The 14,640-nt window shown below is 31.4% G+C and overlaps 2 protein-coding genes across 2 annotated transcripts in view; one reads left to right on the top strand and one right to left on the bottom strand.

Annotated features, from left to right (window-relative positions):
• LOC126880443 (carboxypeptidase D) overlaps positions 1–2,060 on the bottom strand; it is a 156,875-nt gene extending 154,815 nt beyond the window's left edge. The window contains exon 1 of the mRNA XM_050644302.1: positions 1,434–2,060. Coding sequence (XP_050500259.1) covers positions 1,434–1,874 — 441 coding nt within the window. The 5' untranslated portion in view covers positions 1,875–2,060. The remainder of the gene's footprint in view (positions 1–1,433) is intronic.
• A 295-nt stretch (positions 2,061–2,355) lies between these two features.
• LOC126880444 (vesicle transport protein GOT1B) overlaps positions 2,356–14,640 on the top strand; it is a 40,130-nt gene continuing 27,845 nt past the window's right edge. The window contains exons 1-2 of the mRNA XM_050644304.1: positions 2,356–2,487; positions 2,546–2,637. Of these exons, the coding sequence (XP_050500261.1) occupies positions 2,463–2,487; positions 2,546–2,637 (117 nt within the window). The 5' untranslated portion in view covers positions 2,356–2,462. The remainder of the gene's footprint in view (positions 2,488–2,545; positions 2,638–14,640) is intronic.

The following is a 14,640-nucleotide window of genomic DNA, read 5'->3' as shown; positions in this document are numbered from 1 at the left end:
GGTTATGGAAAAGCTTGTCCACTAGTGTCTCTGAGACTGACCAAGTACACCAAAACGATCATCCGTTTTCAGGAATCAAAGAAATAAGTTTCTCTATTATTTCTGTATACATATTTATACAAATTATATTATGCAGTTTTTAATAAAAAATGTTCGTATATTGTTATAACTTTGTTTATATAATATTTATATTAAGGTTTAGTTTTACAGCTTGTAGTTTTTTTTATTAATTTGGGCTATTATAAAGTTATCTTACTCAAAATTCAGCCGACTTACAAGTGAAAAATCGACTAAATTCTGTAATTTTGCAATGTTTTTGCACTAATTTTGCAGCATCTGTGTTTCTAATTATTGGTCAAGGTTTACCAAACATTATTTTGTAGATTTTTTTAAGAACAAAATGCATTTTGTAAAGACTATGTATATTTGTTAGTTTACGAATTATAATAACTTAAACAATTAACACTTCTGACGCAAAAGAAAGTTATAAATTCGAATTCAGCATGTCAAAATATTATTCGATTTTTATTCATATTTGATAATTAATAGGTAACACCCAGTTTAATTTTAAAAATATATTTTAAATAATTAATATAATAAATTTAAATATTTTATACACGACAAATGTCTACTGCACTTATCACAATAACCATCAATAACTAACAAACAACTAAAAATTGCCTTGGGGATATCAATGGTCTTGGCGAATGTAAAATGTAAATCATGTGATTCCCACGGTAAATCACTGTAAATCCCAAAAACCAAATAAAAACACTGTATATCCTGTATTTACAGTGTTTATACTTGGGGATATGGACATAATGTGTTTTAAATTGGTGAAGTGAAGATAGAATGTGATATAATGTGTTTCATAGCAATGTTAAATTGTGGTTCTACTAATTTTTTATTTTTTTTCTTCCTTGGTAAATGGTAGATAACAACACCCTAAATCCAAAAATGCAATAAAAGTGATTTTGAAAAAAATGGATATACTACAGTGTTTCTACTTGGGGCAGCCGATATATCCTGAACCAAGCATGTGACCAATGAGGAGGTACTACACCGGAGAGGTAAGGAGAGAGAGGTAGGAATAACTATAAAGAAAAGAAAGTTGGAATACTTGGGTCATGTTATGATGCACAGTACATGTAGAGTACTACAGATAATTATCCAAGCAGAAGGGATCCAGGGAGGAGGGGACACTCGTGGCTACAAAACTTGCAACAATGGTTCGGATTGTCATCTGCTGAACTATTTAGGTCTGCATTAAACAAAGTCAGAATAGCCATGTTAATTGCCAACATTCAGAACAGACACGGCACATGAAGAAGATAGCTTAAAGCAAAACTATCAAAACCTACAAATCTGACCATTCTACGATATATCTTACTAAACTATAAAAACAAAATCTAACATATTGAAGTAGTACTTACTTCTGAATTTTCATAACCATCAGGGTTCATTGAAGGCATTAAATAAATATCAGTTGAATTAACCAATCTGGTCACCCTATCATTAGTGCCATAATTGTGAATTAAATAGAGAGCCAGGTAAATCATCAACTGTCTTCCTATGGCTTCATCCCCATGCATATTAGCAACATATTTAAACATTGGTGTTAACAATGTCCTGTTTTGGACATTAGAATTTATTTCTAAAGCCCACAAATCCCTATTTCTTACAGATTTTCCCACAGATCTTAATTTTACCAAGTCAGGATGTTCGGATTCCAGCTTTTTGAAGAGATTGGTGAGCTCATCGTAGTTTTGGTATCTTGGATTTTCCAGGAATTTCTCATATTCTGCACTTCTTATACTTAATGTTTCACTTAAACTAAATATCACACACAAAAAAATTATTGCTTTAAGTATCATTTTATTAAAAGTTTTGCGAACTTTTACATCTGTATACTTCCGGCTGTATATAATTTACCAAAGGACACAGATGTAATTTTCTCCAGCAATAAACTTAATGCATGGAGAACAAATACATAAATAAAAAAAGTAAACGTCAAATGTACTGTCGAATGTGTCGAACTGTATTTTTTGTTGACCACATCTGTCTCTCTCTATCTACAGTGTTTGATTATGTTTTCCTTTGTTATCCTATGGTATTTGATAACGTGTCTCTTTAACCCAAGTTAACCAACCGAAGTATACAAAAGGAACTATGTACAAACTTAAATTTAGAAAAAAATGTAAAAAATAGAATTACTTTAGACAAACATTAATACAAAACCAACGAAAATTATAAATAAAACAAAAATAGGGAATAACTTATTTTTTTTATGGTAAAATAATATTAACATTTGTAAAATAATTCGAAATTTGACTTACGATATTAGGTTGGTATTATTATTGATGTGTCATCAATGGAATTCAAAAACATTTTAAACAAATCATTATAAAATTTTGCTAGGTTATGTTCTTGTGCCAAGTCTATCATAATAAATAAATTTAAATATGTTTGAATTAACAGATACACAAAGTAATAACTGTATGTAATGATTTATTATGGTGCATAACTAACAATTTTTTATTTTTAGAAATCGGGGTTGGATTGTCCACATTTGGAATATTTTTTATATTTTTAGGTGTATTACTTCTTTTGGATAGGAGTTTATTAGCATTAGGAAATGTAAGTTGCTTTTAATTGGTTATATTGAAATATATTTATATATTGCATTCAAAATACTGCTTTTGGTATCAGTGTGGTAAGAGGCTAGGTCTTGAAACTAAAATTTATATTAATGGATTCTGATGGTTACTGATTAATGTAGGATGCTTTTTATTTGGTACTCAACGTTTATTGTTAATGTAGTTAATATTATATCTTGCAAAATTCCGTTTTTCTACAATCTCTTGTGTGTTTTAATTTTAATTAAATTGCATTTAAGTGCATTAAAGTCTTTGTTTTTTGTGTCATTAATACTATGCCTACACAATATCTAAAAAATACATTAGTGCACAACAGTGGTCTATCAGGACCCAAGATTATGATGCAATATTTTTTTGTAATTTTGTGATATTGCAAAAATTTTACTGTAAGTAATCTATTGTACAACTAGTTTTTTAGTTAACAATACATTTTGTGGCTAGTCAGTTTTCGTAGATAATGTATGTCATAATTTTCTAGTATAATTTTGTAGTAGTGTGTCTAAGAGTCTTCTTAAATATCTCTATATTAACCATAAATTAACAGTTGTAGGCACTTTGCGCTAACATGAGCCTGACATACTAGCGGAATTACATACTGTGGTTTAATTAATGTTTGTTCCATTTCTTTGTATCTGTTATCTTTTATTTTAGTGTTTGTTCCATTTTCCACATTTGTTACCACACTACAATATATTGCACGATGCCGGCACAACCAATTTTAGAAATGTCTTGTTTTAAGTTTTTTGCAATATCCTACAGTGTCCTCTTTTATTAGGGGGGGGGGGGTTGATCTGATAGAACTTTAAAGATGATGTTGATGGTTAAGAGCACAGATATAGTATGTCCACTTTTTGCTGATTTTAAGATAACATTATAAAAATATTCAGTAGGGTCATATGAATGTTCTGCATAATTATTGTAAGTCCAGAATGATTGTAAATAGGTTAAACGGCCTTGTCAAAATATAGTATTTCCCATTTGTACTAAAAGCCGACTTGCACAGATATTTTATGTCCATTTGGAAGTGCACAAACATAGTATGTTTTGGGACATACAATGTTAGTGCTCACGCGATCAAACTTATCATGGCGGTAAATATTATTTGACCGGACATGCAGTAACATGCGCCTTATGTTGTATGTTCATACACATTTTCAAAAAAAATATTTTTTAACCCAATGATACATAATATTTTAAAAAATATCTACATTAAGCTAATAATGATACCCGAACTTATTACCCAAACATTATGATATATCGGTATCAGCAGTATCAAATAAAAAGTAACGCGAAAACTTCAAAACGTTCTCCTCAACAATTAAGATATTTGGACATACTATATCTGCGCTCTTAACCATCGATGTATTTGATCACTGCAGGCTGAATATATGACTGTAAACCTGACATCAAGGCTCTGGAACTCAAATGTTCATTTAGTACCTCAATTTCCATTTTTTTTTTATAAATAGCCTCCTGTTTTGGCTATATTCTACCTCCAATGTAACTTTAATCAACAGCTGATAGATAAAAGTACATATTCCTGAAAGTTACATGACCACAGTGGACTATTAGGACAAAATGATCTATACAGTCGAACCCCCTTATTAGAATACTGGTTATAGGAATATTCCGCTTTAACCCGGCACCTGCCACATGGGGTGCTCACAGCACCCCTTAAAAATTTTGTGTGATCTACTTGTTTAAAAAACAAAATAATGTGTTGAGTAACACAAGAATATAAATAAACATGTTTTATTAACTTATTAGCCACTAATATGTTATAAAAGTTAAAAAATAAAATGAAAAAGGTGTTATAAGCAAATTAGCAAGTACCAAGCCATAATAAATGAAGTCAAGTAAAATAACTAAAAAAATTAAGATTTACTGAGTATAGAGTCTATATTAATAATTTAAATCAGTTATTTCAATAAAAAATGTAAATTTGACCTGTTTATCAAAAATACCAAAAAAATTTAAAACTTAAAGTGCCAGATGATGACACTTCAATTCGACTTTAGAGCTATAAGTTCAGAATGACACTAAATAACCACTTCAAACACTAACACATATATGCTATATAATATTATAGAAAGCTACTATGACGCACAGCTCTGTTACCAAACTTGAAATACCAAATATTTGATAAAAATGTGTTATGGGGTGCTGGTAGCACCCCATGTGGCAGGTGCCGGGTTAAGGAATAGAAATTTGAGCTCCAGAAACATTTCTACTAGCCACCAATGGTCGTGTGGTAGCTCATTTGAAAGGATGTTTAATTTTCTATTCAGTAATATTAACATTAATATCAATATTTATACAAAGTGGCTAAAAAATAATTTTTGAAATAAATTAATTGATGCAAAAATAAGAACGTATGTAATTTATTTAACTCAAAATACATTCTATTGCTGTCAGAAAATAGAAAAAAATGTTTATTTGGCAAATAAACATCGCTTTTCGCTTGAATTAAATGTTTAAACTGCCAAGAGGTGGGTGGGAGGCTGTTTGTGATTTAATTTAAGCGAAAAAATGTTAATTTGTGAAATAAACATTTTTTTTATTTTCTGACAGCAGTTAGAATGTATTTTGAGTTAAATACATTACATACATTCTTCTTTTTGTTTTGCGTCAATTAATTTAATTCAAAAATTATTTTTTGGTCACCCTGTATAAATAATGATATTCATATTTATATTACTGAATACACCCTTTCAAATGAGCTACCACACGATCCCTATTCCCATTTAAAAAAAAACATTGATTACCTATGTCATCAGGTCCAGATGGATGACGTCACTAGTATAAAATATATTATCAAAAAATTGTAATTCAAAAATAAAAATCGACCTGTATCGGCATTTTCTTAAAATCCAATGACTACTGCCAAATATCGAGGTGGACTCTTTTCTTTGGCTCACCCTGTATGTGCCTGTTTTATGCTTTAGAGATGAAAACTATCCATTAAATTACAAAAAGTCCTCAAGACAAAAAATTAACCATTATAGACTGAAATATACTTGAATGAACATAATAAATAATATCCATTTATGTGTTGACATTTAATTTATGTTTATTAACTTTCCAATCCTTAAAAACAGCCGCTTAGGACCACATTTCAAGAAAAAATGGGTTTTTAGCAATTTTAAATAGGTATAATTTTAATGGTAATCTTTTTATGTTTAGGTGTAATTTATAATTTATTTTGAAAATTACCTATAAACCCTTAACCCTTTCAGTGCTGAGTAAAATAGTAGAGAGTTGCCCTGTGCAGCCAGACTTTGTTTAAATAAAAAGTTAATGTGCTGGTGCGCCTTTAACACTTTATCAACAATGAACATGGCACACTGGTGCGCTTTCCACATTGAAAAGGATAATGATCATTTGTCATTGCAAAAAAGTTGTAAGAATTATACACTTAAGAGTTTTATAATTAATTCTCATGAGATCAATAAAACTTATCAATTCCCTTGACTGGACATTGTGGAATTTTCATTGTTAGAGGCTTAATCTTCAAAACCAGTAACATGAAATTTAGATTTTGAGTTTTGGCAACAAATATGAGGCATTTGAAATATTCCCAAAAACGCTGAATTTAAACATTCATATTACAGACCATCTTACTTCACAGACTGACTTTATTTGTGCCAAAATGCAAAAATTTCATGCAAAAGCTACACTTTCATCTTTAAAACGCATTTTGATTTTTGTCGATAGGAGGATACTCAGATCTTTAGATATCGAATTTTTACTGTCAAGTTGGTACAAACTTTATTTAAAAAATTGATTTTGTGCATTACTGACATTCAAAACGCCAGTCGCTCACATCAGTGGCGGCTCGTGATTACTAAAAGAGGCGGTGCACAAATAGATAAATTTACCATAGGTAAATTTACCCTTAACACAACTTAATACGTAAATTTACCGGGTACTGGATGAAAAAGGATTTTTTTTTTTTCGTTTTTTGACACAGTATCTTGAAAATTGATATTTATGTATAATTAGATGATCGCATGGATAAAGAATTATGAAAATAAGTCAAGGCATAATATTTATTTTATCGTAAATATGCACTAAATCAATGATACCATGTCTTGCCCATGTAGAATCGCTCTCAAACAAAACACACACGAAACAGAAAAATGCATTTTTTTTATCACATCCACAAATCCGGCAATTTTTTGAATATACATATATTTATTTAAAATCTTTGCACAGCCTTCAAAATTTGAAGAGCTAGATGAAATTTCAAATCAACGCTAAAAAGTTATATATAAGCAAAAACCATTCTAACACACATTCTAACACTAGAAAAGTCACATTCTAAAACACACTCGAGCCAAAGTTTGTCTGGCTCGGAATCTCATAAGCCCCGGCGTCCGTTGTAAGCTGACCGCGTCTACCTTTTCCTATGCTTTTGAAGTCAAATCTCGAGCCATACGGAATGGTGCTCGGGCAGAGTAACTCACAGGAATTATTTGTTTTTTCGTGGATATTAAGTTACATAATGATAAATAATGTTTGTAGATAATGCATTGATATTAAAAAAAACAAAGTAAAAATAATATTCTTTTTATTGTTCAATCTGTTTTCCTGTAAGTATATTTTTCAGAGCCAGTGCCATGGCTCGGTGGCCCCTTAGGACCAGCCGCCACTGGCTCACATGGTTATTAGACTTTATTACGGTTGCCTTGACCGACGGTGGTGGGGAGACTTATATTTTTGATTTTACGTCACAAGAGTACACATCCCATATTTTTAAATGATTTTCGATCACTGAATGTGTGGTATTGTGTATATATGTGTATTATTTGTGTTATTATGAAATAATAAGACAAATAGTACACATTTTATCTTATACCGGGTGGTGAATAGTAAAACGGGCCATAGGAAACTCAAGGTAAAATTCTAAATTGTTGAATTCCTGCTTCCCTAATTATTTTACATCAAAAGTCAGGAGAGAATACTTGTAGAGAATTAAAATCTGTATTAAAATCAAAAGTTAAAATTGTTCGACGATTTAATTGCATTCCAAAATTTTGAAAAATATGATACATTTGCCACAATAGGTATGCGTGTAAAAGTTAGGCCACACGTTACTATTTAGTGTTCACACCATTGACTGAATAAAAAATCTTTATTATTAATACTTTCTCCGCAACTGAGGGTATTTTATCAACTGTATTGTTTTTAAACAATAGATGATTAAATAAAAATATTGACAGTTCAAAAATGTGAACATTATTGCATTATGTGTGGCCTAAGTTTGGGCTGAAAACTGAAATGTATTACATTTTTACAAAATTTTGGAATATGTTTAATTACGTAGACCAATTTTAACAGTTGTTTTCAATACAGCTTTCAATCCTCTACAAATAGTTTCTAATGTCTTTTGATCTAAAATAATTAGGGAAGCTGGAATTTAACAGTTTAGAATTTTACATTGAGTTAATGCAAAATTTTGACGCATGTCAAAATTCTCAATGTGTTTTAATTGTATTCATTTTTTTCGAATCCTGATAAAACTAATAAATATTTTTGAAAAATTTAAACTCAGAATGAAAGACTACATTATTACCGAGGGCCGAAAGTCCCTGAAAACTTCTATAATGTTTATTTTAATAAGTTACAGGGCTGAAAATAAAAGAGAAGTGTGATATTTAGTTTCAAATATTTGATTCAATAGAAACTGCTTGTTTATTCTAAGGGGCTCTCCGCCCTCGGTAATAATGTAATATTTCATCCTGCGTTTAAATTTTTCTAAAATAATTAGTTTTCTCAGGATTCGAACAAAATCATATTACGATTCAAATGACAGTACACTCTCGTGACGTAATCGCACCCTTAATATTCATTGGTTAGTCGATCTAGGCAACGAGTCGCTCAAGCGTTGTTTGGTGATATCAATATGTCTGTCCCGTAATAAACTATGCAGATAAAAAATTTCTATAAACATGTGAGAATTTGTAAATGCAGCAAATTCAGCATTATCTAAATCAATAGATGAATAATTATTCTTTTGAAAGAAATATTAGCACAAACGGTCATTTAAATTTTAAATCATATTATATCTATTATTCAAACATTGTGTAATTTATTCAATTTGAATTGTAAGTCAGTAAGTCAATTGTAAATTTTTACACATTAAAGGTACATTCATGTGTGAATTTGGAATCATATTTAAATATGGTATATTTTATGGAGCTTGGAGCTGTACCGTGTTTTTAAACTAGGAGGAGTAAACTCAAGAATAACGACACTAGAAAAATCGCCAGATTCATCTTCTTATTCAATTATCCATGTCGGCCTTCGACGGTAATCCAGTAATCAGTATCGGGCAACTTATAAGACTAATAACACTAATACGACGCTAAAGAGTTCTAAAAACAGCAGTTTCTTTATACAGGGTGTCCAGAAACTCTACCGACAAACGAAGACAGGAGATTCCTCAGATAATTTTAAGACAATTTAACCCAATTCACCTAGTCCGAAAATGCTTCCTAAGGGAGCTAGAGCTCTTTGAAGATGGCGTCATGAAATTAGTTTTTCTTAAATACCTCCAGAACGCTTTTATTTAGAAAAACGAAAATTGGTATGCATATTTACTTTTCAGAGATGAATCGATTCCATCCATTGCAAATTTCTAGTACCGGTCATAGGCGTCCGTTTTGGGTAGAGCAACGGATATTTTATCGCATAACTTTTGTGTTCTTAACTTTTATGCATTTTTGACACCGGATTATTAAATTTTGAGGTATTCTAGTACTAAAAGGTACTCTTGCTTTAAGTCGGTAGAACACACCGTTTTCTAGAAAAATCGATTTGAAAGTTTTTCGTTTTTGGAATTTGAAAAAAAATTGAAAGAACTTTTCAACAAAAAACGAAGTATTTTACCAACATAAAGTAAGAGTAACTTTTAGTACTCGAATACCTCATAATTTAATAATCTAGTGTCAAAAATTCATGACAAAAAGTTATGCTATAAAATAACTGTTTACCTACCCAAAACGGACGCCTATGACCAGTACTAGAAATTCGCAGTTAATGAAATCGATTTATCACTGGAATATAAATAAATGTACCAGTTTTCGTCTTTCTAAACAGTTTTTTTTGTAATTTTTTTAATTCAAAAAGCGAAAAATTTTTAAATCGATTTTTCTAGAAAACGGTGTGTCCTACCGATTTCAAACACGAGTACCTTTTAGTACTAGAATACTTTACAATTTAATAATCCAGTGTCAGAAATGCATAAAAGTTAAAGAAAAAAAGTTATGCGACAAAATAACCGTTGCCCTACCCAAAACGGACGCCTATGATCGGTACTAGAAATTTGCAATAAATGGATTAGATTTATATCTTGAAGATAAATACGTGTACCAATTTTTGTTTTTCTAAATAGAAGCGTTCTGGAGGTATTTAAGAAAAACTAATTACAAGACGCCATCTTCAAAGAGCTCTAGCTCCCTTAGGAAGCATTTTCGGACTAAGTGAATTGGGTTAAATTATCTTAAAATTATCTGAAGAATCTCCTGTCTTCGTTTGCCGGTAGGGTTTCTGGACACCCTGTATAAATGCAGACTAAAAATCTAAAAGTTAAAGGAATAACGCAGAAAACACAAAAAATCCCCGATGTAACTTAATCAACTTATGAATTTTATAATTAACTATTTTGATTGGGAAATAAGCCACAATTAAATTGAAAAACTAATTTTATTAACGTTTCGACCAGGGTCGGCAGTGCCGACCCACACGTTTATAGATATAGATTTTTTTAATATTTAATTTAATCAGAGTTGATGTCATTTGTATCTGTGAAATAAAAAAAATCTGTCAGATAATACAGACTGAATTTTATTCATTGTTTTTAAAAGGATTCGGCCAATCCGAGCGTTAAGTGATCTCTGTGCATAAGAGACATCATCGGAGCATTCGTTAAATCAAAGTAATTATAGAGAACTAATAAAATTGTTTAAGAAATACAATTTGAAATTTTCCAATTTTTTTCTGATTCGAAGATATTTAGCGGCGTGTCTAAAACAGTACAGAATAAACTAATAAGTATAATCAATTAGTTACATTTTGAATAATGTTATTGAATCTGAGATTCTGAAAACCATTTGCTTTTCGCTAGAAGTGGATGAAACTTCTGATTATCATGTCATTCACAACTATCAATTGTTGTTCGATAGGGTTACGTGGTAATATTTATGAGAAGTTTTTAGGTTTTACAGACGTCAGTAAAAGCAATAAGGCAGAATATATTTTTGGTGTTTTAAAGGACAGATTACAATTTTTGGATATCAAAAATAAATTGGTAAGGCAAATTTACGACGGCGCTGCCGTGATGTCCGGTGAATTGAATGGTCTCCAGCAAAAGTTAAAACTATTGCACCACAAGCTTTATTTACTCACTGTCATGCGCATAGAATGAATATAGTTTTGCAGGATACGTGTAAAAAAATTAAAGAATATCGTCTTTTCTTGCCATTTTAGCTTGCCTAAACGGACTACTGTTTTAGAACAATTTGTTTCGAAAAAAATGCAAACAGTTTGTCAGACGCGATGAAATTTTAAATATTGGTTAGTTTTCACTGTAGCAGATTTTCGTTAACAGCTTTTTGGAAGTTTTTTATTTTATTTTCGAAGGCGACGATTTTGAAAGTGGTTATACCTCGATCCGTGAAGCAATCGGTTTAAGAACTTTATTAAATAATTACTCTTTTAAATATTTTTAAGACAGAGTTTGCCCAAGATATTCATTGCTGTTTAAAATCAGTCAACTGACATTATTTATTCCAAAAATTAAATAAGAAAGCTGGTGCAAAATCTCAGAGATATTTTTAATGATAGTTGTTTCCAATATAATACGCAGTGACGTTTTGGATTTGCTTGATATTTTTGAACCACCTCAAAAAAATACAAAGGCATGATACATATCTCGAAAAAGGAGTATATTTTGAAATTTTGGATACTTGCTATTATGCAAATAGATACTCGTTTTTCGAATTTTGAAGATTTGAAAATTTTTGACCTCTTTGATAATTCAAAATTTAAAAGTTACCTTCGCCAAAAAATTTTTAATATATATTATTTAGGATAAGTTACAAATATGTATAATTTTATATAGTAAGTACTGCAATTCACTACAACAAACTGTTCATAAATTCTCTTATTACCACTAACTTCTGCCTCAAATGAACGGGATTTCTCTTGTCTCAAAATAATCAAAACGTATTGTCGAAACACTATGACACACGAGAGATTGTCAAGTAAACCAAACAAAAAAAAAACAAAAAATCTCCTATGATGATTTAAGCCTTTTAATTAGATGGTATACCTATATGAGACAAAAAATCTTGCCGACCCTGTCTCTAAGGCCACGAGCCGCCACTGGTTTCGACGCCCACATCGGATGTCGTTGACAAAATACAAAATATTAAATAATTAATTATAAAAATACCACAAGGAAATAGCTTCAGAACAACATTATGAATTTTAAATGTCAAAGTGTCAAAATTTCATAATTTAGTGGAGTAAATTTGCCTGCGTTTGCCCCAATTACAAACAAGCATTACAGCGCGGCAAATTTGAACTATTTCTCCTAGTTTAAAAACAAGGTATGGTACGTTAATAGAAATTAAATTCTTAGTAAAAAAGTGCTTTACAAGTATAGTCTAGTCGCAACATATGGGGTCCCGTGGGAAATTCTAGCTCGCCGTGATTTGATGGTGGTATTATTTTTTTGGGTCGCTGAATCCAAAGGAAGTGGTCTGGTAGCCCAAATATGGTTCGTTTAATGGTTCACCACTGTAGAAATTTTGGGCCACCACTGTGGCTTTAGGGTGCACAGAAAGTAAAATATGCATAGGTCATAATTTGAAGCTGGCATTGTGTTATTTTATTTTCCATAAGTACCTACTTTATCAATAAAATGAACAGTTGACGAAAAAAGAAAAACAAAAACTGGAGCCCGCCAAAGCATTTCTGAGGTTTACGGCGCCACTGTGCCGTAACGGTTGCTTATACGAAAAAAAAATACATAGGACCTTATTTGTGAGCAAATAGTGGTCTTTAATTGTGTTAAGTTTTGTTAAAAAATGCATAGGTAATGAGAAAATCGTAAAAACATGCTTGTGAAAACTTAGTTTCAGGGGTAGGGGTAGTTTCTGCAGGGATGTTGCAATATCCATATATATTTATAGGAAACCCTATTGATGGAGCATGTGCCCATATGGGTAAAAAGCAAAACAAAAATTTAATCCCCCTTTTAATTTTTTTTGTTTGGCTACAGGGGTTGCACTAAGAAATCGCTTTTGGTGTCCATGCATGTGTAATAAGAACGTGCACAAAATGATATTATGAAGCATTTTAATAAAGGTCATGGTGTGTGAAGGATTCCAAGAAAATCAACTTCTTTATTAATTCTCCTTTTTTGGGTGAAGTTCCGGGGGAAATATAGGGGTGCATTATACAAATTTGTAAATAACACCAGTACATGGTAAGAGAAAAAGAGGCCGACCCAGAAAGAGCTGGAGAGAAGGAATAGACAGAGAGATCCGAGAGAGAGGTTTAGACGAAAACCTTTGGGAAGATAGAGATGCATGGAGATTGGGCATCGGAAGACGTCGGAGGACGTTTTAAACCGATTATAGGTTTAAAACGTCTTCCGATGCCCAATCTCCATGCATCTCTATCTTCCCAAAGGTTTTCGTCTAAACCTCTCTCTCTCTCTCTCTATATATATATATATATATATATATATATATATATATATATATATATATATATATATATATATATACATGGGTAATCCCTGAAAGTTTTTTTACTCTAGCATAAGCGGTTCAGATGGTATAAAAAGGGGTTTTTTTAAATGTAACACCCTGTAATTAAAAAATGGGCAATTGCGCTTAAATGGAACCTATTACTATTACTTACAGTTAGGGAAAAATAATTTTTCTACGGCCGTGCTAAAAGAGCCACTTTCACGCACGTATTTCGTTTCCGAAAGTTGCACTTTCCCGCACAGCGTGCGTGAAAGTAAATTGTCCCACACGGCGTGCAGGAAAGTAAAATACCTTGTAATATGGCATTATAATATATTATAATACATGCAATAAACTAATATTTAGATATTATTTACTAATTTATTTCAAGTTTATCTTATTGTGTTCATGTTTTAATGAAATGGGCGCGATAATTCGGTGAAATAAAATTATTTTGACATAATATTTAAAAGTCAGCTCAGTAGACAATTACAATGGTTTTGAATCGTCGTCATGGAAACCAATATCGTCGTCGTGGTAAGCCATTATATTGAAAGTTTGGTGTGGTTTGGTTTTGACAACCTTGTCAAAGAACTAATTTGTGTATTTTCACTTCTAAATAAAACTTGATATAACTCTATTTTTGTGGCTTTTTCCAAACGCACGGCCCTAGAAAAAATATTGTTCCTAACTCATGCGGAAAGTGTCTTCCCCGCACTCGACTGCTTGCCCGAACTCCGCTATCACGTCGTTCGGGTCAACGGCAGTCTCGTGCGTGAAAGTATCACTTTCCGCACTAGTTAGGAAAATAATTATTTTTTTAAAAAAGATCTTTTTTAAAAACATGTCATCTTTGGGGCGCCACTCCCGCTAAATGGTGGGTGATAGATATAATATGCTGTCGGGGAATAAATTGTAGGAAACATAGTTTTCTTCAGATATCTGTAAAAAAATTTTTTTGCAAAACGTATAGGAAGGGCTACGTTTCGCAAAAACCACAAATTACCCTTTTTAAAGGGATGAAAATGGGGGTTTTGGGGCGAACTTTTTTAAGAAAAAGTCAGTCTCATAATCAGCACCCCTAGATATACCAGAAAAAAAAAATAAAACCGGACTTTGTCCAGTTTGCGAGGTTTAACCTCTGTTTCCTACACTATATGCTATATTTACAATACGTTTTAATTTAATCCTATGGATTTGTTTTTTATTTATTAAGTTTT

The sequence above is a fragment of the Diabrotica virgifera genome, chromosome 2 (genome assembly GCF_917563875.1).
Source record: "Diabrotica virgifera virgifera chromosome 2, PGI_DIABVI_V3a".
Lineage (NCBI taxonomy): Eukaryota > Metazoa > Arthropoda > Insecta > Coleoptera > Chrysomelidae > Diabrotica > Diabrotica virgifera.
The sequence above is the reverse complement of the archived record's forward strand: the minus strand, read 5'-3'. Positions and strand labels throughout refer to the sequence as shown.